This window comes from Symphalangus syndactylus, chromosome 8, assembly GCF_028878055.3.
Source record: "Symphalangus syndactylus isolate Jambi chromosome 8, NHGRI_mSymSyn1-v2.1_pri, whole genome shotgun sequence".
In the NCBI taxonomy this organism is placed as follows: domain Eukaryota; kingdom Metazoa; phylum Chordata; class Mammalia; order Primates; family Hylobatidae; genus Symphalangus; species Symphalangus syndactylus.
In genome coordinates, this window is record NC_072430.2 from 72,448,040 (window position 1) to 72,475,243 (window position 27,204).

At 45.7% G+C, this 27,204-nt stretch overlaps 2 protein-coding genes, 1 non-coding gene and 1 pseudogene across 7 annotated transcripts in view; 1 reads left to right on the forward strand and 3 right to left on the reverse strand.

Moving 5' to 3' along the window:
- The window catches only part of ZNF219 (zinc finger protein 219), an 85,738-nt gene that overhangs the window by 5,352 nt on the left and 53,182 nt on the right, over positions 1-27,204 (reverse strand). Inside the window, exon 1 of one of the 4 annotated variants that reach the window (XM_055289578.2) lies at positions 7,678-7,824. The exons of 1 other annotated variant lie outside the window; for it this stretch is intronic. Coding sequence is in view for 2 of the 3 variants with exons in the window: in XM_055289575.2 (XP_055145550.1) it covers positions 2,893-3,071 (179 nt within the window). In the remaining variant the exon portion in view is untranslated. Of the gene's footprint in view, positions 1-2,892; positions 3,352-3,388; positions 3,522-7,677; positions 7,825-27,204 lie in introns of those variants that run through there. 2 more of the 4 variants (XM_055289576.2, XM_055289575.2) reach the window with 2 other exon arrangements.
- TMEM253 (transmembrane protein 253) lies at positions 5,543-8,299 on the forward strand. 2 transcript variants are annotated; one of them, XM_055289580.1, is made up of 7 exons: positions 5,543-5,774; positions 5,898-6,041; positions 6,451-6,561; positions 6,650-6,706; positions 6,980-7,090; positions 7,209-7,355; positions 7,714-8,299. In XM_055289580.1, exons 2-7 carry the CDS (start codon positions 5,934-5,936, stop codon positions 7,831-7,833), a joined length of 654 nt encoding a protein of 217 aa, XP_055145555.1. In that variant the 5' UTR covers positions 5,543-5,774; positions 5,898-5,933; the 3' UTR covers positions 7,834-8,299. The 2 variants fall into 2 exon arrangements, with proteins under 2 accessions (XP_055145555.1, XP_055145556.1); XM_055289581.1 differs by lacking the exon at positions 6,451-6,561.
- LOC129488766 (cytoskeleton-associated protein 2-like) lies at positions 15,324-19,590 on the reverse strand (annotated as a pseudogene).
- On the reverse strand, positions 18,110-18,216 carry LOC129488914 (U6 spliceosomal RNA). Its single transcript, XR_008659759.1, has one exon. It is a non-coding gene; the product is annotated as a U6 spliceosomal RNA (small nuclear RNA).

Consider the following 27,204-nt stretch of genomic DNA (forward strand, 5'->3'; position numbering starts at 1 on the left):
GTCTGAACATTGATAACCCTACAACCTTTACTAAATCACTTAACCTCCCAGTTTACTCATCAGTAAAATAAGGGGATTGGACTAATTTATATTGTTAGCCCCTTCCTGCTCGAAAAAAGTTTGTGATTCTAAGTCACAGGACTCTTTTGGACCCCAGAGAGATGTTAAAACAAATGGTCATCCTTCAGTACCATGGAGAGTGCAGTGGGCTACCACAGAAGCCACTTGGGCCACCTCAGTACCATAGATAGAGCTATGAGGTGCTAGAGGGGCTGTTTGCCATTTTAGCATCACAGATACAACACAGAAAAGCTAGAGCATTTTTTTTTCGTTCCTATCTGAAAACCATAGAAAAAAACCCAGTGGTACCAGAGGGATTATTTTGGCCTTTTAGATGTCACTGAAAATAGAAAGAGCTAATAGAAAATAGAGGTAACTAGAAGAATTTTAATTAGCTATAAGGAGCATCCTGACAGTTACAGTTTGTACATCCTGGAATGAGTTACTGAGGCATCATATTTGGGTCCATCACATTCTGTTGCTCTCCTGGGGATTCCCGGAACATCCTGGTGTACAGCCAATCTGGTATATTCAGAGGAAGCAGATGGTGGAGGCGTGGGGCGGGGGGGCTGGGAATACTGCATGGTCATAGCTGACTAACCTATGGGCACATACTCTCATTCTGAGAAGATTCTAGGGCCCCTAAAACTGTCTGTAGGATAGCAAGCAAAATCTCTTAGGAAGCTGGCCTCATATCTGAGGCAAGAAGAGTCAGAATAGGGCAAAGCTTCCTATCCCAAAACAAAACAACAATAAACCACTTTGCACGTAGCAGTTTCCAGAACAGAAATAGAGTGATATACAAGAAGGCCCAAACTGAAGCTGAATTCCCCAGCAGGGAAAGTTTCCCCAGAAGGTGGCCTAAAATTAACAAAACTCACTGAGATACCTTCTTAGGCCCAATCAAGATCTCCTGAATCATCTCCGTATCAAACCAGGTTCCAGACACCTGATCCCATGATTTTTTCTCAGTAGGGGAAAGAACTGACAGGGACTGGGATACTATGAACTGCCTTGGAACCGAGGTCATGCATGTATTGCCCCTGGACAATAATCACAGAGTTTTCTATAGTCAGGTCTTAAACACCATCCTCGAGACTTGGCCAGACAGCAGCACTGACCTACTTTCCACCCCCACTGGGAATCAGGGGTTATCTTGCCCTTATTTGGATTCTATAAGGATGTGGGGCCAGGGATAGGTATCAGAAACCTTTCAAAAGCAATGGGCCACTTATCCTTACATGCTGGGGTGGCTGGTAGGGAAGTGGGTGTGGACCACTAAACCTTACTCAGTAGAGAAGGATGGAATGGTTGGTGAAAAGACTTAGAAACAACAAGGACAGGTACATAGAAGTATTTGCTAAATGGACCACGAAGACTGTCCCTCAAGTCTTGTGATTCAAAAGTTTTTAGGGTCAAAGTGTAAGGAGCAAGGGTTCAGGACTTCTGGGGTCCAGTTGTAACTGCCTCTGGTCACCTCTAACACGACGGTTTTCCCTCTTGAGAATCCTACGCCTCCCAAATATGCTAACAATTATGATTACCACTGCACTAGATGGGGTTAAAAGGAAAGGGAGCTTCTAGGGCGGTCTACAGTCAAGACTACCTTGATCACACAGACACACCAGTAGTTCACTTTTATGGTCTCCTCTCCATGGCCCTCTGAACCTCACTGCTCAGATAGCTCCTCCTAACCCACTCCACTCTGCAGCTCACCAGCCTTTTTAGACTGAGATCTTGGTAAAGCCTCCTTCCCTCTGTCCTCACTCTCCTGAGTTGGGGACATGGAACCTCAGCCATGGACTTCAAAGGTACAGCAGGAGGCGAGAGGAAGGCACACCTGCTCACCTGCTGCCATCCCACCATGGGGAATCTTATCCCAGAGGCATGTCCTAATGCAACCCCGATTTTGATTTTGAAAGTTCTGGAGGACCTGGGTTTGGGAAACAGGGGCATGTAGCCAGCCCTAAGTCCCTTTAAGTGGAGCTGACCCTAGAAAAGTCAGTCTTAGCACCCACGTGAGCCTCAGTCCTCAGACTGGGAGGTAGGGGTGATCAAGGGAGCCTCTGGGAAAATCCCCCTCCCAGAAATAGATTGCTAAGTAGGGTAGGACCTGCAATCCTGCCCGAGAGGTTTTTCCAGCAGCACCCCAGACCCCTCCCCAGGAAGATAAGCCAGAAGGATGATGGGGGGCAGGGTTGGGAGATAGGGAGGCCAAGGCTTAGCTACCCCCGGCCAGGAGAACAAAAGCTGAGTTACAGCCGCCTCCGCTGCTGCCGCGGGCCGAGCTCTTTGTGACACTTTGTTTGGGACGCAAAGAGGGAAGCACCCCCCATCCTCTCCCCTCCCCCGCCACCCCGTGCTCCCAGAGAGTTTGGGCTCCTTCCCCCTCCCCCACCAGCCCTACCTGGGCCGGGGGTTGGGGGGTGCACATCCACTCAGGCTCGCGGCTCTGCCGCCCCTCACCCCCAGGTCCCTCGCGCCCTGCCTTCGGGCCCCTACAAAGACACCCGCCACCTCCCCCGCCACATCCCCCCCGTTGGCCCTTCCCTTTGGTGTCTGCTCCCCTAGCTCTTCCACCTGGCCCCCCCTCCCTTGGGGCCCCCCAGCTCTCCAGGCTTCCGAGGCCGCCACCCCCACCCCGCCCCCCCAGGAGCTCTGGGCGAAGTTTGCTTGGGGCCGAGCCGGCGCCCCTCCCCCGCCCCCGCCCCCTGCACCTGCTCCGAGCCGGGCGCGCTGAGCGGGCCCCCCCTCCGGGAGGGGGGAGGGGGCCGGGGGCGGGGGCCGGGTGGCGGAGGGGGGGGCCCGGGAGTGGGGGGAGCGGCTACTCACGAGCCCCGGGCGGGCGGCGGCGGAGCGGGCGGCGGCGGCGGCGGCGGCGGGCGGCGGGCCGGCGGCGCGGGCGTCAGCGTTACGTGGGGCCGGGGGAGATGCGCCGGGCCCCGGCCCCCCCGCCCCCGGCCCGGCCCCCGCCCCCTCCCCGGTCCCCCGCCCCCGGCCCTGGCCCGCATTGTGTGCGGCGGGAGGCGGCCCGGCCATTAGCATGCGGGGGGCGGCGCGGCGGGGCTGGGAGCCGCGCGGGAGCCGGGCTCTGGCTCCGGGGACAGGGAGCTGGGGACCCCGGGAGCCGCGAGAGGCGGCCGCCAGGGGCGGGGTGCGGGCGGTTTGGAGACGGGGGGCGCTGTCGGAGGGAGGGAGGAAGGGAGGGAGCGGGGGTGGGGCGCACAGAGGATTCCAACAGGAGACTGGAAGAGATTTTGAAAGGTCATCTCGTCCTTCCCCCAGCCTCCAAGCAGCACTGCCCCTCCCTCCCTAAACCCGGACATACCAGGGAAGGAGTTGGCTCTGCCGCTCTTTCTGCCCCAACATGCACAGACTCGGGAAGTTCTTCCTGGGGTTTTATCTCAAAGCCTCTCCCTTACAATTTCTGTCTCTCTTTTGGGGGAGGAGGAGGGGCGATTATAGAGATAGTTAATGTCGGCCGTATAAGAAACATTATTAAAGTTACTCTTCGGTCCTTTCCGTTCTTGATAAACAATTCCTGCTCCTTCCTCTCGAATTCTATTTTCCATTCCTCAAGTCACTTTAATGGCTCTTCAATACAACAAATATTTACTGAGTGCTTACTAAGTGCCAGGCACTGGGCTCAGCGCTGTGAGGGATGAGAAAGAAGTGGTACCTTCCTTCCAGGCGATTGTAGTCTAGACTACAAACTGGTAAGTAGTATACTCAGATTTAGTCAATATTTACTGAATGCCTGTTCACCTACCTAATAGTATATAATCTTTCCAATAACCCTCTATAATTAAATTAGTCCCCATTTACAAGTAAGAAAAATGAGGCTTCAGGAAGTCTGTTTCCCCAGTGGCCTGCAGGCTCGGGGATCCTCAGTGCAAGCCCAACATCTCACATCGCCACCAAATAAAATCAATGCACGTGGGAATTGAGGAGGAGTAGACACACAACAGTTTTCTGGATCTCTTTAAAACGTGACTCCCACTCCCTGGGAAAGAAAAGAGTAGATACAATGACCCGGCGATGTTGGCACAGCACTGATGGGGCAGTAGTGGCTTACAAAGGATCACTTGCCTCCCAGGACCCTGCCTCCCTCCTCGTACTAACTTCTAGAGTCTTCCGGCGCCGTCTCCTCTTATCGTCAACAAGAAGAAATAATAATAGTGATGATGATCATAGCCACTAACATTGAGCACTTGTGTGCCAGGTACTGGGCTAAGCTCTCTTCCATGCTGAAAGCAACCCCATGAGACTGGCATTATTAACTTCCTTTTATAGATAAGGGAACAGAGAGATTAAGCAACTTGCCAAGGGCACCCAGTTAGATCTGGGATTTGTTTTGATCTATAGAGTATATTTGGGCCCAGCTGGTTGTGCTTCTGACTGTAGAAATGTGTCCCCAGCTTCCTTCTGAATAACACCTTTAGTGTATGGGCATCAGACTTATCAGTGTGACCTCATCAGCACCACTAATAGTTATTAAACACCCACCCTGAATCAACAACTCTTCACAGTCATATTGTTAGCCCCCTTTTATCAGTGAACAAACTGAGGTGCGAATATCTATCAGAACACACACAGTGGCCCACACCTGTAATCCCAGCAGTTTGGAAGGCCAAGGAGTGGGGATGGCTTGAGCCCAGGAGTTTGAGACCAGCTTAGGCAACATTGTGAGACGACCCTGTCTCTACAAAAAATTTAAAAATTAGCCAGGCATGGTGGCATGTGCCTGTGATCCTAGCTACTTGGGAGGCTGAGGCAGGATGATCATTTGAGCCCAGAAAGTGTAGGCTACGGTGAGCCATGATCATGCCACTGCACTCCAGCCTGGGTGACAGTGAGCCCCTGTCTCAATAATAATAATAATATAATAATAATAATAATAATGTATCCAAGATCACACAGATAGAGAAGCAGCAGAGCTAAGATTCCAACCCAGGTCTGTCTAGCTATGAGGCACCTTCTCTCTCAAAAATATTAATTGTTGCAATAGCATCCTTCCCAAGATTCACTATTTGGGGATCATGATATATATATATATATATATATATATATATATATATATATATATCCAGTTGCAGGTTATCATTGAACCAAAAACAATCCCCAGCATAAACAGGGCCCCCCCCCACCCATCCATTGAGTCAGTGTTCAATTCAGAGTAAAACCTTCAAGAAAGAAGGGAAGGGAGACTGTCCAGAAAGTGAGAGGCAAGAAAGCCACTGGAATTCAACCTTACCTGGTCGGGGGCAAAGCTGCAAGTAGTAATGACAGGGGACCAATCCAGACAGAAAGTAGGATCTCTAGGGAAGGACAAATAATTTGAGGAGGAAGCCAAAGAAAGGAGTAAGATCCTATGGAAATGAGGGGGAATTGAGGTCCAGAGTGATAGTGTCCATGGGGATGAGGTAAGTGAAACCAGAAAGGGAACCCAGGATGGGCAGAAATGGGGGTAATGAGAAATGGGAACAGAGTGAGGTCAGGCTAGACATCTTGTGGAGTGAACTGAGGCCGGTATCTACCCAGGGCCACTCCCTAGATCCTAAGGCCTTCATAGAAACCTTTGCCCCACCACACCCCATCCCTGACAGCCTTTCTCTGCCAGGACAAGTTTGTTGTCTGCTCTGAGCTATCAAGCCCCTTAGGAGACCTAGGACCCAGCTGGGTTCCATCCCTTTGGAGTAGCTGCTTCAGACTAGGTAGGTGTGAGGACCTGGACCTCAAATCCCTGGATGTTGGGAGTGGGCAGAGGTGTAGCTGAAAGATATGTTGTTGTATGTCCTGTCTCCTAATAGACAGAACCCACAACGCATATTTCCCAGCCTAGGAAGCACCTAATTCTTGGGGGCAAAGGAGCCATGGAAGATAGAGCTGGTGAGCAAGAGCAGGAAAGACACAGCCTTCGTCTGGAAAAGCTACAACACTGGGCGAGGCACAGGCAGAGTGGGCACCTCTTGGTGCTAGCGGTGAGGCCAGGCTACCCCATCCCAGGTCTCAGCATGTCCACTTCTACCCAATTCAATTCCATCCATCCATCCATCCATGTTAAGTGAGCACCTACCATGTGCCAGAAACTGGGCTAGGTTCTGAATGGGAGGAGGGTAGAGGAAAACATAGAAATAAACAAGGCAAGACCCTTAATCTCCCAAGTAGCTTCCATATTGTGGGGGAAAACATACAGGTAAGTAACTAAACTACAATATGAGGCAGAAAAAATTAAATGATAATTTTTAATGATCACTTCCTTGCTCTGGGTTGACTGCTTTCCTCCACCCTGCATTCAATCCCATTTCCTGATCTCTAAAGAGGTAGGAGTTATGAGAAGGGAGGGAATCCCTGACAGTTCCTCCCCAATTACCCTGCCCTTACCCCCAGGTGAGCCAGCTATGGCTGGCAGTGGTTGTGGTGCCCCTTGCTGTCTCAGTCGCCTGCCTGAACTCTGATTGTCACATGGCCACAGCGCTGCCTCTTGGGCCTGGAGCCTCAGTAAGACCCACCACAAGGGAGGGTGGTAGGTCCCAGGGCCCCTTCCTAATGGGACCAGAGCTCAACACTTGCCCTTCTCACCATTCAGGGTCTCCTCACTGGGACTGTCACTCTCGAGCTTCGCAGAGCACCCCGCCTCTGGAAGGTGAGAGGGAAGAGAACGCAGCACTGTCCTCCCACTCCCTAAAACAGACACCTACAACCCTCAGCCTAGGAAGTAAGTGGCTAAGTGTTGACTCATTCTCTCAGCTGTCACCACTGACTGGCCTCAATGACTGAGGAGGAAAGCAAAAAAGTTAGAGGGCTTATGGCCCTGTTTGGAGGCTGAGAAGCAGAAGCTGAGTTTTGTCTTCAGCTAGGCTGCAAGTGGGGATTGAGGTTGGAAGGGCTGGGCAGGGCTGAGCTGGCTCACTGGCAGGTGCGGGCCATGATGATATTCAACACCTTCAACTTGATCTTGGGTTTCATCGTGGTGGTGGTCGAGGTGATGAAGACAGCCTTGGGGCCTGCCCCAACTGCCTCCTCCCAGGTACTGGTGAATGAAGGAGAAGGTGGGAGGATAAGGAGGCAAGAGGAGGTGGCAAGGGAAAAGGGCACGGGCAAACAGGTGTGGGGGTCCCTGCATTCTCAGCCCTGTCTACCTGCAGTATGCTGGCTTGCTGGTGCTGGAACTCAGTGCTGAGGCCTTCACCCTAGGGGCAGTGCTGGTCTCAGTGCACGCCCTATTCTTGCTGAGCCAGAGGAAACCAGGATGCTGCAGGAGCCAGAGTCTGCACTATCAAGAGCTGCAGGAGGTACGGGGGCAGGGAAGAAAGCATGAATAGCTAGCTGCCAACTAATTTTTCCACTGGCTATCCTGGTCAGTGGCATTTAAGGGAAAACAATGGGGCAGGAGAGAAAAGAAGAGGTCCAGAATGAAACTGATTGGCTTTCTCTGGCTTTGAACATTTCTCCCCTAACGGTGGGTAAGAGGGAATTGGGAATCCAAATGATTGAGGTTAAAAGAGTGGGAAAGCATTAGGAAGCTGCCTAAATATTGGCAGGACTATGGGAAACAGGATAAAAAATTGGGCAGGAGGAAGCAGTTGTTTCTGTCTGGGGTTTCTTCTTTCTCACCTCTACAATTTGCTCACACCTGTCTCTGGTTTTCAGGGCTTCTCTGAGTTGGAAGAGGTTCCTGGTTTGGAGAATGGTCTCACGGTGGCCAGCACAGGAGCAAATGAGAGGGCGGGACAGCGGGAACAGACACGTGCTGCTCTCCTTCCACCCTGAGAGAATGCTCTCCAGACATTCCTGCATCCCACCCCACCAAACTCAGAAGATTGCTGGGATCCTTGGAGTCCAATAGGAAGTCCGGGAGTGCCTTCACTTTTCACTCAGGGCAGGCCCTTTTTTCGTTCCTTCCCTGTTAGGGGAAGATACACCTGGACGAGACTATATCCTTACCTCACCACCCTGAAAAGCTGCTTTCTCCCTTCCATCTATATCCTCTCTTCCTGTCACCTCCCCATAAAGTTTCACATCTGCCTCATCGCACTTTTATTTTCTGTCCACCTTTGATAATCCCATCCACTCCAAATCCCGGACCCTGCACACGCCAACTCCCTGAATCCAATTCAGGAGTGCCCCAGTTCCCCTTTCGATCCGTCTCCTTTCTACTGTAGCGGAGACTACAAGTCCCAGAATGCCCCGCTAGCCCGTGACCGGCTAGGAAATAAAGAGCCTTCTCTCCGCGGTAGGGGCGCTGTTGGAAGTGCTGAGTGACGCGAGGCGGGGAAGTCGGGGCCTAGCCTAGCGCTTTCTCGGACGCGACCACTGGACCCGCGTTCGGGGAGGAGCGGGGCGGGCGGTCCTGCGCTGGCGTGCCGCTCCCCCAGCCACTGCAATAGAGAGCTGGATCTGGGTCCCCAGCCCTGCGCTGGCAGCTTCAGAGACTGGTGAGGGCTCGAGGCTGACGCTTGGCAGAGCTGGGGCTTCCCAGATGCTGTCGCCGCACCCCCTCGCAGGAGGGCCCAGGTCCGAAGTCCTGAGACTTGGAGCGCGCGCGAGAAAGGGGTTGGAGATGATGAGTCAGAAGCGCGGGGCCTTTCTCGTCCCTTCCCCTAGGGCCTGGGCGCTGAAGATGGACAGGCTCGCTGGGCAGGCGGGTAGATAGGGCAGGCAGAGGGAGGGACGCTGCGACCCGCGTCTCTCCTTAACGCCTTCCCGCCTCTTGCGTGCACGCCGGTGTAACGAGCCCGCCCGCCGCCACCCTTTATCTCCAACGCGGGAGCTGGACTGCGCAGGCTCGGCCTCTGGGCTGACCCGCCGACCTTTGATCTCGGCTGCGGTCGGGTTGCTGAAGTTCTGGCTGCGTTCACCCCACCGTTTACGACCTTTGCAAGTATGCAAAGATGTCAGGCTCGCTTGGGCTTGGGAAAAGCCCAGGAGAACTGGGAGTCCCAGTAGCAGCAGCAGCTGGGCAGCTTGCTGGCCTCAAGAAACTAGAAATTGACCACAGCTGGAGTACCAAGAGAACTCACCCCAAATTCACATAGTGCCCGGGATGGCTGTTCGCCTCACACTCATTTTTGTTCCCACTTGAGAAGGCTTCTTTCCCTAGAGAATGCTGCTTCTCCCGGCCTAGCCAGGGTAAGGCACCAGTGAGGATAGAGCGCAGCCTGGCTGCCTTGCCTTGACATTGCAGTGGTGCCCGCTGCAGCTCCTTTCTGTTTGTGACACCTTGGAAGAGTGGTAATAATCTTCCTATGACAAGGTTAAGTGTGAGTACTAGTGGGTGGGGACAGTTCCGGGATCAGGCTCTGGAATGGAGAAAAGATCTAGGCCTTCTGCACTTCTTCCTCTCCCCCAGTCTAACTGCCAGAATAATGGCGAGCTCATGTGTGCAGGGCCGAGAAAAGAATAATTTTCTTGAAAGTCAGAAGGTGGTGGTAAATGAGGAAGCTGAGGGAAGAAAATTAACAATTTGTTCTGTTTTCCAGGTTTTGGTGATGTGATCAGATTAGATATTGCATTCTAGTTCCAGAGAAGTTGATGACCATGGAAATTAACCTCTATCAGTCAGATTAGGCTAGGCTCTGCTGTGGTAAATGCCAAAACCACAGTGGCTTAAAACCACAAAGGTTTATTTCTCATACTACGTGTCCAAAGTAGGCTGGCAAAGGGTTCTGTTCATTGCAAATGTTTCCTCCCAAGCTCATGGAGCGCCACCATTTTGAGATCCTACCCTGTCCCTATGAAGGTTAAGGTTACCCACCCCGCCCCCCGCCTCAGAATGTGAAGTAAGCATGAAGAATTGTTCATGGACTCTTAAATGCTGCCCTGAAGTGATACATTCATGTCACTTCCACCCATTCAATGGCCAAAGCAAGTCATATAGCCACACCCAACTTAAGGAAGGCCAGAAGGGCAATGCCTGCAAGGAGAGGGGAAGCAGAAATATTTCATTAAAAGAAACATAGTTGGCCGGGCTTGGTGGTTCACGCCTGTAATCCCAGCACTTTGGGAGACCAAGATGGGTGGATCACCTGAGGTCAGGAGTTCGAGACCAGCTTGACCAACATGGTGGCCGTCTCTATTAAAAATACAAAAATTAGGCCGGCATGGTGGTGGGTGCCTGTAATCCCAGCTACTCGGGAGTTCGAGACAGGAGAATTGCTTGAACCCAGGAGGCAGAGGTTGCAGTGAGCCAAGATCGCACCACTGCACTCCAGCCTGGGAGACAACGCGAGACTCTGTCTCAAAAAGAAAAAAAAGAAATGGAATTAATAATTTGTGGTGATTTTTGAACAGCTTAGCAGTTGAAATTTATCTGTTCCAGCAGTTATGCCCATACTTACTTCCTTGTTTTGATTTCATGAACCCCTAAGTTCTTACTAGAAATTTTTCCTCAAAAAAATAATAGGACTGGGACTCAGGAAACCTAGATTCTAATTCTGTTGCTTGGGCAAGTCAAACCTCTCTGAACTACATTTTGTGCACTTGGAGGTTATGGTAATAATATTCTCTCTACCTTACTGGAGTATCAAGGCTAAAATAAAATCACACAAGGAAAAGTACTTTACAACTATAAACCACTTCAGGGGTTGAAAATAAATTGCTTGTAGAGGTAAGAAGTAGTTTAAATGATAATTTCTTAAAACTCAAGAGCCAGTTCAGCTATAGTTCTTCAATCATCAGTCTGCATTAGATAAACATAGTAGGAATTTAGGTTTTGAATATATGTTACAGTTCATGTAGACCTTGCAAAGTCCAAGAGACTTAAATATTAAATTCCTAAAACCTTTCTGATAAAACCTTTTTCATCATATCCCTCTAGGGCATTGGTTCTCAGAGAAAGGTCATTTTGTTCCCCAGAGGATATTTTGCAAGGTCTGGAGACATATTTGTTAGTCACAACTGAGGAGTGGGGGAGGTGGGAATATGTAACAATGGAAGGCGCAGTAGATGAGAAGTCAGATTTGGGATTTAGTTCCAGTGCTGCTAATGCCGCTTTCCTGTGCATTATCCAGCTGCAAGCAAAGACTATTTGAGACTTGTCCTGTGTTCCTCATTATTCCCCCTCCACACTGCCTATTGCCACAGTCCCGGGCTGCTCCATGACAGCGTTCTGCTTTGCTGCAGTGATTCCCAGCAACCACTGTATCTGCCTCTTTCTTCATCAGTTTGGCAGCCTCTGTGGAGGTCACTCATTTTACTTAAATAAGAACTTCACTGAAAGAAGAAACTGACAAGGTTTCTGCTGACGTCAGTTTTTAAAGGCCATGACCCCTATCCTTTTAAACATTAAAGAAATCCAGTTCACGATATGTGGCTTCATATGCAGCTGTGGCACATTGGTGGTCGGGAAATTCTCCATGTGAATACATTTTACCCTCATTTCTTTGAAATTCTGTCGTTTATTCTGGCTTTTAATACGTGATTATAGACAACTGACAGTATTTCACAAATGAACTCTTTTCTGTTTCTGAATCTGCCTTTTGGCAAGATGGCTCAGGTTTCGTGTCCAGGGCTGTGTCCTCTGCTGCCATCTCGTGGCCTCTTGGCTGCCCAGGTTGAGGTCTCACAAAGCGCCTTTCCTAAGGTAATGGCGTTTGGCAGTGGCTTAGTTGGGGAAAGACTCTCCTCTCCATGGTGTGGGGCGCTCCCCAAGTTCCTCCTCTGCAATGGGCCCCTGAGGGCAGCAGCACACTCTGCCTGGCTGGAAACCTGGGCCTCACAATGAGGCAGGAGGCAGAGGGCCCCTCCTGGTCTTCTGCAAACCCTTGGGCCTCTGTGTCTGTTATGCAGTCCTGGCCAGAAGCCACCAAATTCAGTGAACCCAACTACCCAGGGGTAATTGAAGCTGACCGCGCCTGCTTGGCCTGAAGAATGCAGTCTCTTGCCCCTTGCCACCTGGGACTGGGATGCTCTTAATTTCAGTAAGAAATGAAGAGTCTCCCATCAGGTTTCTGGATTCTAGGCCCACACAAAATGGGTCTAGACAAGAAAACAGAAGGGTGTGTGGCTCTGTGTCCACACCCTTCGTCCTGGCGGGCCCAGCCAGTGCTGCCTCAAATTTGACATTTGATTGATGGACTGGCGGGACAGTGGCAGTGGTGTTGTCGCTGAGTCGCTGTGTTTCCTATAAATATGACAGGATCTATGTACTACAGTGATCAGAGGTCCATCTGCAGGGAACTGGGAATGTGAGAGACTGCCCTGACCTGGGCTGCTGCTGCTGGTGACTAAGCAGTGAGCACAGGAGGGAAGGCAGGAAAATGTTTTTAGTTGCTATTTTTTTTCACTGTGATAACATGTATGTGTACATATATATACACACACACACACACATATATAACTATATATATACCTATATAGTTAAAATCTTCCCATTGCTAACACAAATTCGTACAACTTTCCCCTAGTTGTTAGCCGCCTCTCCTGACTCCACCCAGCTCCCATAACCCCTAATCCCAGGCTTCTCAAAAAAAAGGAGGAGGAAGAGAGGAGGAGGGGAAGGAGAAAGGAAAGGAGGAGGAGGTGGAAGAAGAAGAAGACTGCGTTTGGTGTTTGCTTTAACCTGATGTCCCCTTTATAATAATTCAGAAGGAAAGGCCTGCTCATATAATTTCCTAGGGCCTCAGGCCAGAGACAGCCATACTTACAGGTAAATTGCTAGTAGACTGGCTTCTCCTTAAAATTCAGATGCCATTTACTATCATCTTCTGTTTCTTTTATGTTTTTCCTTGTTTGCCTATTTTTCTTTTTGCTTATTTCATTTATATTTTGTGTTGCCTATTTTTCTTGGTGCCACTTAGCATCTGAATCTTTGGTTTATTTTTCTTATCAGAAGCTTTTCCTAATTTCTGTCCAGAGTTAATGAATTTTCTTTGTTGATTCTTGACAGCTTCCCCTTGCCATTATAAAGTTTTCTTGTTTTTACCCGAGTCCAAACTACTAAAATATAATTTTATTTGCTTTGCCTCGTTATGTGCTCTCTTTATATAGAAAGAAAATGCTATGTGCTCGCTCTTATTCCTTTTTTTTTTGGAGACAGGGTCTGGCTCTGTTGCCTCAGGCTGGAGTGCAGTAGCGTGACCTTGGCTCATAACCTCCGCATCCTGGGCTCAAGCCATCTTCCCACTTCAGCCTCCCAAGTAGCTGGGACTGCAGATGTGTGCCACTACATCTGTCTAATTTTTGTATTTTTTGTAGAGAAGAGGTTTCACCATGTTGCCCAGGCTGGTCTCCAACTCCTGAGCTCAAGCAATCCACATAACCAAGCCTCCCAAAGTGCTGGAATTACAGGCATGAACCACCGCGCCCAGCCCACTCTTATTCTTTATGTAAAGCTAAAGTCATAGCACAGAAGAAAGAGAATTTATGCTTTTATAAGCCTCAAAGATAATTATGATGAAAAGAAATTGTTCTTTGCATAACTAAGAAGTGAAACTGGGTCCAGTATAGAGGCCAATTTTAGACTGAAAAATAGAAACTGAACACCTTTCAAAAGATGAAATGCTTTCAAGTTGGGCTCTCAGCCTGTGGATATGTTAGAGCTATTTTGTGCAATAAACTTTCTCATGCAATGACAGGTTATTGAAGCAAATATTCAAATATCAGCTGAGTGGTTGAATTAGATAACTTTTAATTTCTCTGCCAACACTCAGATTACATTGGCTTTTCAGCGGTGGTGATGTTTTTTAATTGACCCATTCATACTCTCCAATGTCTGGCCCTGGACAAAATTGTAAAGTAAGATGCTGGTATTCCTCTAGTCCCTAGAACCGAATGTATCCATCTTGGCACTATTGATATTTGGACCAGATAATTCTTTTTTATGGAAGACTGGTGCATTGTAGAATGCTAAGCAGCAACCCTGGGCCCTACCTACTTGATGTCGGTAGCACCCCTCCCTCCAGTTGTGACAACCAAAAATATCTCTACACATTGCCAGATGTCTCCTGGGAAGCAAAATTACTTCTTTCTTTGAAAAACAATGCCTTAGAAGGATATGATAAGAAAGGTTTTAAGAACTTAATGTCTAATTTCTCAAGATCTTTGTATTTAAAAAGACCTACGAAGATCTACCATAACCAAACAGCACATCCAAAATCTGAATTCTTGCCCTAGCTTTTGCCCCCTACCCCATTTTTCTGAATTTTCTGTGTTGTATCATTGTAACCACATCAGGCCAATCTGGTTCAACTTTTATGTAGCAAAGTTGTAAGTTATTTCTCGGTTGCCATGGACCCCAGGTTGAAAGTCATGTAACCTGAGCATGCCCAGATGAACACATGTTCTACCACAGGGGAAACCTGAGTGCTCAGACCAAGAAGGGTGGGGAGGACTGAATTGAGAAGCAGACACCGCATAGCAGGATCCAGAATCCAATCAGATGAGCTCTGGCATCACCCCATGGCAGGATCCAGTCATATCATGCCTCCTGGCATCATGTCATTGCAAAATGCAATCAGATCACACCTCATTACCCTATGCTTATAAAATCCAACCCAACCCCCAGCTCAGAGAGACAGGTTTGAGCATTTCCTCCTATCTCCTTGGCAGTTAAATCATGTTGCTTCCCTGCTTAAAAGCTTTTCGGTCCTCCCCATTGCCCACAAGCGTAAGTCCAGGCATTTTAAAATGGTGCGTGGACCTCTGTGATTTGGCTCCTTCCCACTCTTCGGCGTCATCTCCCATGTCCCCTGTCTTGCACTTCATGATTTGGTGATAGCAGTTTGAGGGAGGTAACATTGATACTTTTTTTTCCTTACCAGAGCTCTCTATTTCATCTGTTATTTCAGTCTCAGAGTACATTCAGCATAGTGCTGCATTAGGACAGCATACAAAGGGATCAGTATCACTTCCCAACTCTGTTAACTCTTCCAGTGAAGACACTCAAGGATAATGGTCTTTTAACATACCTGGCAATTTTAAAGTTTTATGTTGACATTGAGAACATCTCACTGGTATTTAAAACTTCAGCTCTTTAGATGTATAATTTGTTTAATCAAATTGCACCTTCTTTTTTACACTTTGCAAGTATGGCATAGTAAATACATTATATTTAATTAAGCAACTTGCCCTAGTTTCTGTATTGGGGATTTTAACATCATTGGTTGGCTCTTTTGTTTTGTCATCTTGCTATTTTTCAGAATATTGAAATAGCACATTTCCATGTCTGTTCTCTTCAGTGCTTGTGGAAGCATACAAAAAAATATGATGTCTATTCCCCATTTCTGGTTTTCCTGACTCTAGATTAACAGTTGTATCTTCAGTGTTGACTTCTTGGACTTGTTCCTTGGTTGCACAAGCCTCCTCAATATTTTCTCCAAAATTGACATTTTCTTAACTCTTTATTGGTAGAATATCTACAATTGTGTGTCGCATCTCTTCAATAGGTTGAGCCCCTGCCAGAATGGCCTTCTTACAGATTGCAAGAATACTTTCAATAGGACTTGGGGTTGGTTCAGTATGTGCAAGACATATTCAATATTTTACAAGATTTTTGGCATCTGGAATATTTTTAATCAGATTGTTCAGTGTGACCAGTATTTCTTCTTCTGGGCATCCTTCATTAGGTTTAGGCATTCAGAAAATGTGTTGCTTACCTTGTCTGTAAATAATTTTTGTTCATCTTCTGCCATGGTAGTCCAAAAGGACCCAACTGGTTTTTCATTTTGTTCTTAAGGCTCACACTAGGTAACTATTCAGTTAGGAGGCCTTTTCAGCACTCTTTCTTTGCCAGCTTTCCACTCATTCAGATGAGCTTTTCTCTCTTCCGAGTTTTCCTTGGATTGAGTTGATCTACCATCAGCAGTTGGTTTTGCTATAGTATGTCTTCACTGGTCAATAGGTTTTGATTTTTCTATCAGTTTGGCATTAGAAGATGAAGCACGAGTGGGGGCGGTGGCTCACACCTGTAATCCCAGGACTTTGGGAGGCTGAGGTAGGAGGATCCCTTGAGACCAGGAGTTCAAGACCAGCCTGGCCGACATAATGAGACCCTGTCTGTAAAAAAATAGTTGTTGTTGTTGTTGTTGTTGTTGTTTTTTGAGATGGAGTTTCACTCTTGTTGCCCAGTCTAGAGTGCAACAGCGCAATCTCAGTTCACTGCAACTTCCGCCTCCCAGGTTCAAGCAACTCTCCTGCCTCAGCTTCCCAAGTAGCTGGGATTTCAGGCTCCTGACACCATGCCCGGCTAATTTGTGTATTTTTAGTAGAGACGGGGTTTCATCATGTTGGCCAAGCTGGTCCCGAACTCCTGACCTCAGGTGATCCACCCACCTCGGCCTCCCGAAGTGCTTGGATTATAGGTGTGAGCCATGCTCCTTTTTTTTTTTTTTTCTTTTTAAAACTTTCTTTATTTTGGCAACCACTTGTCCAATAGATCAGATGCCATGCTTCTTGATTGTGCCTTATTTCTTTTCTATGTCCTGAGAAGAACTGGTTTTGACCCTAGATAAAACTGTTTTTGATTGTAATAATTCTTTTTTATGAGACCTTTTCCTGATTGTAAACAAGGCTGAGATTCTACTGATGCCTTCTTTCACAGTGTCCTGGGTATTGTTGGATGACTTCTAATAAGAGATCACACAAACTTAGCACTACATTTGGTGTATCCCAAGTTAAATTTAGTGTAACCCAGGGTCCTTGCACACACTGCGAACAAGTACACACTGTTGCACCTTGAGTTTTTGTTGTTTCAAAAAGTTCCAGGAAGAAGAAAACAAAACCCATTCGATCCAGAGATGCCCTCTGAATTGGAGAGGAATTTGACAAACTCCCCACATTACCATACAAAAAGTCCTACCCAAGGAGTTTTTTTGCCACTTTCTATATATGTGATATATGAAGAAGCATGATTGATGACTTTACTCCACCTCTACATAAATGACTCAGCTAAGCTGCCCAATACAAGCCCTGTTTTTAGCTTTGTTCCTAGAGGAGGTGCTTTGGGAATTATCCCCAGTATTCTCCTTACTTGTTGCAAGTAATGAAATCCCCTTGTTAAATTTTCCTTGGTTGTGGTCATTGGACTGTCACTGGCCAAGCAACCAACTCACCCATTGTGTGGTAACAGTAGCAGTTATATTTGAGACTCTATTACTTTTCACTGTTATCCTGCTGGTGTTTATAAGCTGAGGCTCTGTGGCTTTAGGAACAGTAATTGAAAATTTCTTTGTTGCTGCAGAACTCTCATCTTTGACTTGTAGAGGTTTTCTAAATGAATTAAACTTAGACTGAACAATTTGGCCTCAATAAGATTCCATCATAGACTTCTTGGGCGTGTCAACCTCTTGCTTTTGTTTTTCTGCAATCATTTGTTTCTGTTTACTATTATTGTTAAGGTGAAATGTCTTACATTAATGTCATATGTTGACATTAGGGGTCATCTTCAGTTGGTAACAACTTCAAAGTTTGATTATTATCCTCACATTTATGTGTGACAATTACTATAGTTGAATTGGTCAGTTCATTAGAAGGTTTTAAAGGAATACGATTTTTACCACCATTGTATTATTTTTGCTTCTCATGAATCTGTTGACATTTTCTTTACCAGCCATTTCTGACTTAAGTTTCAAAATATTTGTCTCTTCTTGGAACTGGTCCTCAAATGTCACCACTCTCTGGCCTCTATTGAGGTTACACAGCTTTGGTAGGCAACTTACAGATTCCAGCCCAGGTCCTTATCATTCTCAGTTGCAAAAAGCCTGGACACTATCTGATTTTCCTGTTTGTATCAAAAAATGTTTTTCTTCTTAACAGATGTTTCTTGAGTCTTTGTCTTATTCGCTCTTTGAACATGAATTGGGCCTTGGAGGCCACTGCAGGCCTTGGGACATGGCTTGGGTATTTGTCACAGCCTGAGGTGAGGGGATGCACCTCCAGCTTTGACTGCAGATGTAGGACTCCTTCAGGCCACAACCAGTGAACACCGCCTAATTGTTTTTCTTGTGTAGTGAAAATCACAATTCAATATTGGGTTCCACCCATTTTGCTTTGACTCACACTGTTTCCTTAGTGCTACTCAGCAATTAGTGAAATGATTTCTGGTACTGCACAAAATATGAAATGCTTCAAGAATTTGCATGTCATCCTTGCTCACAGGCCCTGCTAATCTTCTCTGTACTGTTTCAATCTTAGTATATGTGCTACTGAAGCAAGCACTAAATTATTAATTAATATGTATGACAGACTCCTCCATCTCATCCTTGCGCTTCATTCTCTCCCTCTCCCTCCTTGTGTGTGTGTGTGTGTGTGTGTGTGTGTGTTCTTTTTGATTATCCCAAGGATGATGATGATGACAGCACTGACTCAGTGATGGGCTGGGTGAGGTTCAGGGCTGTTTGTTGCACACATTAGTGAGATGTCAATAAAAAAACTGTTCCCGGACCAAACTGAGGGTTGGGCTGCTATTTTTCCGGGCCTAATAATAAGATGCAGATGAACTGGGTAGGAAGAGAGTTGTTTGTTTGTTTTTTGAGATAGAGTCTCAGTCTGTCACCCAGGCTGGAGTGCAATGGCATGATCTTGGCTTACTGCAATCTCTGCCTCCCAGGTTCAAGCAATTCTCCTGCCTCAGCCTCCTGAGTAGCTAGGATTACAGGCGCCCACCATCACACCCAGCCAATTTTTTTGTATTTTTAGTAGAGACAGGGTTTCACCATGTTGGCCAGGCTCGTCTTGAACTCCTGACCTCAGGTGATCCACCCAGTTAGGCCTCCCAAAGTGCTGGGATTACAGGCGTGAGCCACCCTGCCCAGCCAGTGGAAGAGAGTTTTATTTCTGTAACCAGTTACAGGGAGAAGGCCTGGAAATTATTGCCAGACCAACTCAAAATTATAGAGTTTTCCAGAGCTTATATACCTTCTAAGCTATATGTCTATGTGTAAGTGCGCATTTGTCTAAAGACATAAGTGATTTACTTCTTTTAATCTATAACTAAAGTCTGAGTCCTGAAGACTTTCCTCTGAAGCCTCAGTAAATTAGATTACTTAACTAAATGGGTCCAGGTCTTGGGGTGATTACCCTTAGCTTGTCTCCTACTAAATCACCGAGGCTTGGGGAGTTCTTTCAGACATCCAAAAAACTTGTTTGTGGAGGCCTGGGGAGTTTCTTCAGACCCCCAGTGAAACTTGTTTAATCCTAAATGGGTCCTGTTAAGAATTCCTTTATTTTGTCATGCTTTAAGGCCTAGGAAAGGCCTAGGCAAAACATTCCAGCCTTTGTATAAGGGCACTGGCTTTTTTTAGTTTATAATATTTAACTAAACCAATCAGTCAGTACTGAAACAGTTGTGATGGAGGCCTGCATTAGTGAGACCTGGCCTGCCACAAACGAAACCACCAGCGGGAAGTCAAAGTCATATGATGTCAGAATAATTGAGTCAAAAATTCTACTTTAGCATATATATTTCTTACTTCCATGCCTTATTTAGGCTGTTGTATCCAGTCCTAGCCCCACACCTGTCCGTCAGGACTCCCTCTGCTCAGTACTCACCCACTTTGGGAAGCTTCCCTTGGCCTCTGTGGCCACCATCATGATTATGGCCTTCAATGCTCCCTTAGTACTCTATACACAGTCTATACTTAAAAAAAAAATTTTTTTTTTTGAGATGGTGTCTCACTCTGTTGCCCAGGCTGGAGTGCAGTGGCATGATCTCAGCTCACTGTGACCTCTGCCTCCCAGGTTCAAGCAATTATCTTGCCTCAGCCTTCCGAGTAGCTGGGATTATAGGTGCATGCCACCACGCTTGGCTAATTTTTGTATTTTTGTAGAGATGGGGTTTCACCATGTTGGCCAGGCTGGCCTCGAACTCCTGACCTCAGGCAATCCTCGGCCTCCCAAAGTGCTGGGATTACAGGTGGGAGCCACCACACCCAGCAAAAATTTTAAACTTTTTATGCAAAAAAAAAAAAAATCACAATAATGGTAAAATTCAAATGAAAAGTTGAGGAAGGAGGGATGACAGAGAATAACATATAGCTAAAAGATTGTTAGTATTAATATTGAAAAGAATAAAACATTGATAAAGACAAAATAGCCAATTTTCCCAAAAGAAAGAAATTTAAATGGCCAATAAATCTATGAAGGATTATTTATATTCATAGTAGTTAAATAAATGCAATTTAAAGCAATAAGATGCTGACCAGGTGCAGGTGTCGTGCACATATAGTCCCAGCTACTCAGCATTCTGAGGAGGGAGAATGGCTTGAGCCCAGGAGTTTGAGGCCAGCCTGGGCAACATGGTGAGACTCTGTCTCTAAAAAATAAAAATAGGCCAGGCAAGGAGATTCATGCCTATAATCCCAGCAATTTGGGAGGCCAAGGCGGGAGGACTGCTCGAGGCCAGGAGTTCTAGACCAACCTAGGCAACACAGTGAGACCCCATCTCTACAGATAAAAAATTAGATGAGATAGTGGCACACACCTGTAGTCCCAGCTACTCAGGAGGCAGAGGATTCCCTGAGTCCTTGAGCTGCAGTGAGCCAGGATCTTGCCACTGTACTCCATGGCTTGGGGGATAGAGTGAAACTCCATCTCTAAAACAATAAAAAGAAAAAGAATTCAGTCAATAAGGTGCCATTTTATGCCAATCAGATGATTAACATTTTCAAATGCATAAAACCCATTGTTGATGATTATGCAAGGAAATGGGCACTTTCTTATATTTCTGGTAGGACTATAAATTGGTATAACTTTAATGGAAAGCAATTTAATGACTTGTATCTACAGATTAAGCATTGCCTACTTTGGCCCAGCCATTCTGCTTCTAAGAATTTTTCTCAGGAGGGCCGGGCGCGGTGGCTCACGCTTGTAATCCCAGCACTTTGGGAGGCCGAGGCGGGCGGATCACGAGGTCAGGAGATCGAGACCACAGTGAAACCCCGTCTCTACTAAAAATACAAAAAATTAGCCGGGCGTGGTGGTGGGCGCCTGTAGTCCCAGCTACTCGGAGAGGCTGAGGCAGGAGAATGGCGTGAACCCGGGAGGTGGAGCTTGCAGTGAGCCGAGACTGCGCCACTGCACTCCAGCCTGGGCGACAGAGCGAGACTCCGTCTCAAAAAAAAAAAAAAAAAAAAAAAAAAAAAAAAGAATTTTTCTCAGGAATAGAGTGCAGGGAGTACTTAATCCAGGGCCTGACAGGCAGGTTTGTTTCCTCCTTTCGGACCGGAGGCTGCCACCACTCACATGTTCCACCAGATCCTCGTTGGGGTCAAGAAGCATTCAAGCTTCATCCCCCTTCATATTTATTAAAGCCAGAGGTACTGGAGCAGTGCTGTATGTCCAGCATTCGGCATTGTTCAATCAAGATGTTAGCTGGGACAGAAGACATAAGTCAGAACCCTGGAAGAAACTGGGTCCCAATATTATAGTAATCAATAAAGACAAAATATATTTATATTTTATTTATTTTACTTGTATTTTATTTATCAATAAAGACAAAATTATATTGTATTATAATAATCTATATTCAGCGAATATAGATTATAGCAAACTAAAAAAGGAGGTCCAGACTTCTAAATGACATGTTTCACCATAAAGCTGCTTACAATGAAGGTCTTCCAGAAGCCACCCACACAATTTTACACTTAAACAGGAAATAGTTCTCCTCTAAATGCACAAAATCACTTTGATGTATTGTGCTGGGGATGACACTGATTATGTCTGAAACTTGGGAGAAAAAAAAAAAACTTTTCCCAGGAATAACCTTGGACATGTGCAAAGAGTTACTTACTGAAATGTACATTACAGGATTAATTTTAAAACCTTAAAAGGCAAACAGTCTAGATATCCAACAGTAAAGTAACTGACCTTTTTTTGTTTGTTTTGTTTTGCTTTTTTGAGACAGGGTCTCACTCTGTCACTCAGGCTGGAGTGCAGTGGCACCATCCTGGCTCACTGACCTCAAGCGATCCACCTGCCTTGGCCTCCCAAAGTGCTGGGATTACAGGCATGAGCCACCACACCCAGCCCGTAGTATATTTTTAAGTGAAAAGCATACTGCATTAAATTTTTAAATTGGCAAATGACTTGAATAGACATTTCTCCAAAAAAGCTACACAAATTGCCAACAAGGACATGATAATGATGTTGAATAGGGAATGCAATTCAAAACTACAATGAGATACCACTTTACCACTTCACTCCCACTAGAAGAGCTATTAAAAAATGGAAAATAGGCCAGCATGGTGGCTCACGCATTTAATACCAACACTTTTGGAGGCCAAGGTGAGAGGACTGCTTGAGCCTAGGAGTTCAAAACCAGCCTGGGTAACATGGTGAGACCCCCATCTCTATAAAAATGTATTTAAAATTAGCTGGGCGTGGTGGCATGTGCCTGTAGTCCCAGCTGCTCAGGAGGCTGAGGTTGGAGGAGCCCTTGAGCCTGGGAGGTCAAGGCTGCAATGAACCATGATCACACCACTGCACTCCAGCCTGGGCAACAGAGATCCCGTCTCAGTAAAAAAGGAAAATAACAAGTGTTGACAAGGATGTGGAGAAATTGGAACCCTCATATATTGCTGGTAGGAATATAGAATGCTGCAATCACTGTGGAAAATAGTTTGGTGGCTCTTCAATAGGTTAAGCACAGAATTACCATATGACCAGCAATTCCATTCACAGGTATATACCAAATGGGTGCTCAATTGCACATGAATGTTCATAGCAGCACTATTCACAACAGCAAAGAGTGGAAATGACTCAAATATCCATTAACTGATGAATGGATAAGCAAAATGTGATATATATCCATATGATGAAATGACATATTTATTATTTAACCATGCTACAGCATATATGAACCTATATAATATTATGCTAAGTGAAAAAAGCAGACACAAAAAGCCACATATTGTATGATTTCATTTATATGAAATATCCAAAACAGATAAATCCATGGAAATGGAAGAGCATGTTAAGGTTAGCGGGAGCTGGGGAAAGGAGAAAATGGGGAATGAATGCTTATAATGGTTATGGAATTTTAAAATGATGAAAATTTTATTGAACTACTGTAGATAATGGTGATGTTGCACAACACTATGAATGTACGAAATGCCACACTGAATAGTGCACTTTAAAATGATAAAATGGTGAATTTTATATTATGTGAATTTTATCATAGGAAAAAAAAAAAGCATCTTACAAAACAGTAGAGGGCCAGGCATGGTGGCTCACGCCTGCAATCCCAGTGCTTTGGGAGGCCAAGGTGGGCAGATCACTTGAGGCCAGGAGTTCGAGACCAGCCTGGCCAATCTGGTGAAACCCCGTCTCTACCCAAAATACAAAAATTAGCCGGGTATGGTGGCACGCACCTGTAATCCTAGATACTTGAGAGGTTAAGGCAGGAGACTCGCTTGAACCTGGGAGGCAGAGATTGGAGTGTGCCGAGATTGTGCCACTGCACTCCAGCCTGGGCAACAGAGTGAGACCCTGTCTCAAAACAAAAACAAAACAAAACAAAAAACCCACAGTAGAAATAGTTGGTCTTGTTTTTCTACAAGTATATGCACAGAAAAAAAAGGTATGGAAAGATAAATATCAAATTACTCTAGTTGTCCATGGGTGGTCATTTACGACTAATGTTCTAATTTTTCTACAGCAATCCTAGATTACTCGAGTCCTTTTAAAACATGCTGTAGAATAATATCTAATGAAACAGGGGAAGTGGCCATCATATATTTGTATATTATTAAACCAAAACACTATATTTGAGTGATCTCAATTTTATTGCAAAAATACACATATTGCATAGAAAAAAACTACTGAAAGAATATATGCCAATATATTATTAGTGGTTATGTTTCAATGGAGTGATCATAAGTGAATTTTATTTACTTTTTAAAAAATGTATTTTCAAAATTTCTCTAGTGAATATACATTACTTTATTTTTTTGTTTCATTTTAATTTTTATATTTTCTTTTATTTCTGTCTATGTGACAAGGGATCACTCTGTCACCCAGGCTCTGGAGTACAGTGGCGCAATCACGGCTCACTGCAGCCTTGACCTCTGGGCTCAGGTGATTCTCCCACCTCAGTCTCTTGGGTAGCTGAGACAACATGCATAAGCCACCATGCCCAGTAATTTTTTGTATTTTTAGTAGAGATGGGATTTCACCATGTTGCTCAGTCTGGTCTCGAACTCCTGGACTCAAGCAAGCCACCCACCTTGGCCTCCCTAAGTGCTGGGATTATAGGCATGAGCCACTGCACCCAGCCATATATTACTTTCATAATCTGAGTTTTAAATATTTTTAAAAGATTCTCTTACATATATTGAGCTCAATATTATCAATATATTGAGTCAAATATTCTTTTTTCCTTCTGTTTTTTTGAAACAGAGTCTCACTCTGTCACCCAGGCTGGAGTGCAGTGGCATGATCTCAGCTCACTGCAACCTCCACCTCCCAGGTTCATGCAAACCTCCTGCCTCAGCCTCCCAAGTAACTGGGATTACAGGTGCGCACCACTGCACCTGGATACTTTTTGTATTTTTAGTAGAGACGGGTTTTCAACATGTTGGCCAGGCTGGTATTGAACTCCTGACCTCAAGTGATCCATTTCTCTCTGCCTCCAGAAGTGTTGGGATTACAGGCATGAGCCACGGTGCCTAGCCCCCAAAATTCTTCTTACTGGTTAAATGAAACCTTTAGTTGGGGGAAAATTGAAAGAGTTTTAAAGATAAATAACATCAAACAATTTAGAAACTATTAAAATGAAGGAGGAAGAGTGAGGAGGAGGATGTTCAGAGAGACCAGTAAACATGTGCTTAGACATTTTTTAAAAATCTGAGCTGGGAATATGGCTCACACCCGTAATCTCAGCTACTTGGGAGGCTGAGGCAGGAGGATCCCTTGAGGCGAGTAGTTCAAGACCAGCCTGGGCAACATAGTAAGAACTCCTCCCCCTGCCAACATCTCTAAAAAATAAAGAAAACAAATGCTGACCAGGTGCGGTGTCATCCATATATAGTCCCAGCTACTCAGGAGTCTGAGGAGAGAGGATCACTTGATCCCAGGAGTTTGAGGCCAGCCTGGGCAACATGGTGAGACTCTGCCTCTAAAACATAAAAATAGGGCCGGGCGCGATGGCTCACGGCTGTAATCCTAGCACTTTGTGAGGCTGAGGCAGGCAGATCACCTGAGGTCGGGAGTTCGAGACCAGCCTGACCAACATGGAGAAACCCCGTCTCTACTAAAAACACAAAATTAGCCAGGCATGGTGGCACATGCCTGTAATCCCAGCTACTCGGGAGGCTGAAGCAGGAGAATCGCTTGAACCTGGGAGGTGGAGGTTGCGGTGAGCCGAGATTGTGCCATTGCACTCCAGCCTGGGCAATAAGAGCAAAACTCCGTCTCAAAAAATTAACTAATTAATTAAATAAAAATAAAAACAAGCCAGGCATGGTGGTTCAAAAGGCAGGGGAAAAAAGAAATTTTTAAAAAATCTCTTGCATAGTTGTCTAGCAGAGTCAAATATGTATTATTGTAGGAGAGAAATTCCTTTTGCTTTAAAGACAGGGTCACCCTTTGTCATCCAGGCTGGAGTCCAGTGGTACAATCATAGTTCACTGCAGCCTTGAACTCCTGGCCTCCAGAGTTCCTCTTGCCTCGATCCTCCCACTTAAGCCTCCCAAGTAGCTGATTCTACAGGTACCAGCCACCATGCCTCGCTGAGGAGTATCTTTCAGAAATGGAAGAGAATGAGGACACCACAAAATTATATTAGAAGATACAGACTAAAAGTTGCTTTTGCAATAAAGTTGCTTTTGCAACACACAGAGTCAGGGAGTTTAAAAATAACTCAGAAAAGGAGTAAGAGAACTGTTGTCCAAATTTGTGGCCTCTGATTCTGGCTGGCCACTGGGTTGCAGGACTAATGGGCTGCAAGTATGGTTTGTGTTCACGAAAAGGCCTTCGGAAGGGGCCTGGGGTAATAATAGTTATGCACAACCATGTAGTATCTATAATGATAATAATAAAGACATTGTTAATAACAATATTTACATGGACCTTTGTCATGCTTAGTATTAACATATATTTGGCGCTGTCTTAAGCATTTTAGTGTTTTAACTCATTTAGTCCTCACAGTACCCCTAAGAAGCAAGCACTGTTATCATCTCTGTTTTACACATAAGAAAAATGAAGCACAGGAAGGCTGAGTAATGTCTCAGATTACTAATGTCACATAACTAGTAAGCGACAGAGCCAATTTGTATCCAGTTGACTTTACTCTGGAATTCATGCTCTTAACCACTATATTTTATACTGCCTCTGCAGCCAAAATATCCCCTCAGGCAGTAGTTCACAAAGTGTAGTATAGTCCCTTCAAGAAGTCTAGGAGGTCAAAACTATTTTCATAATAATGCCAAGATTTTTTTTTTTTTTTTTTTTTTTTTTTTGACACAATCTCTCTCTGTTGCTCAGGCTGGAGTGCAGTGGTGCGATCTTGGTTTAGTGCCGTCTCCCCCTCCTGGATTCAAGCGATTCTCATGGCTCAGCCTCCTGAGCAGCTGGGACTACAGGCATGCACCACCACGCCCAGCTAATTTTTGTATTTTTTTGGTAAATATGGGATTTTGCCATATTGGCCAGGTTGGTCTCGAGCTCCTGGCCTCAAGTGATCTGCCTGCCTTGGTGTCCCGAAGTGCTGGGATTACAAGTGTGAGCCATGGTGCCCTGCCTAATACCAAATTTTTTTGTTTGTTTGTTTTGTTTTGCCTATTTTACTTTCATTCTGAGTATGCAGAGGAGTTTTCCAGAGGCTACAAGACATGTGATAACATCATCACTCTAATGGCTAACAGGAAATGTGCTTGTATAGTCTTGCATTTTCTAGAAGTTTCTATGGTAAACCCTTTGGGGTCCTGAAACCAAAAAGTTTGAGAACCATTGCCTAAGGTAAAGGCAATATGGTTTCTCAAGAGATAATCTATACCAATTGCCAGAATTCATCCATTCATTCAGTCAGTCAGTCAATATATAACTATCAAGCACTAAATTCTAGGCACTGTGCTAAGTGTGGGGATTACAGTGGTGAGAAAGAGGGGTATGGTCCCTAGACTTATATAGTTTAGTGCAATGGTCCTAAAACATTAGAGTGCAGAGGAATCACTTGGTAAGCTAATTGGAAATGCAAATTCTGGAGCTCCA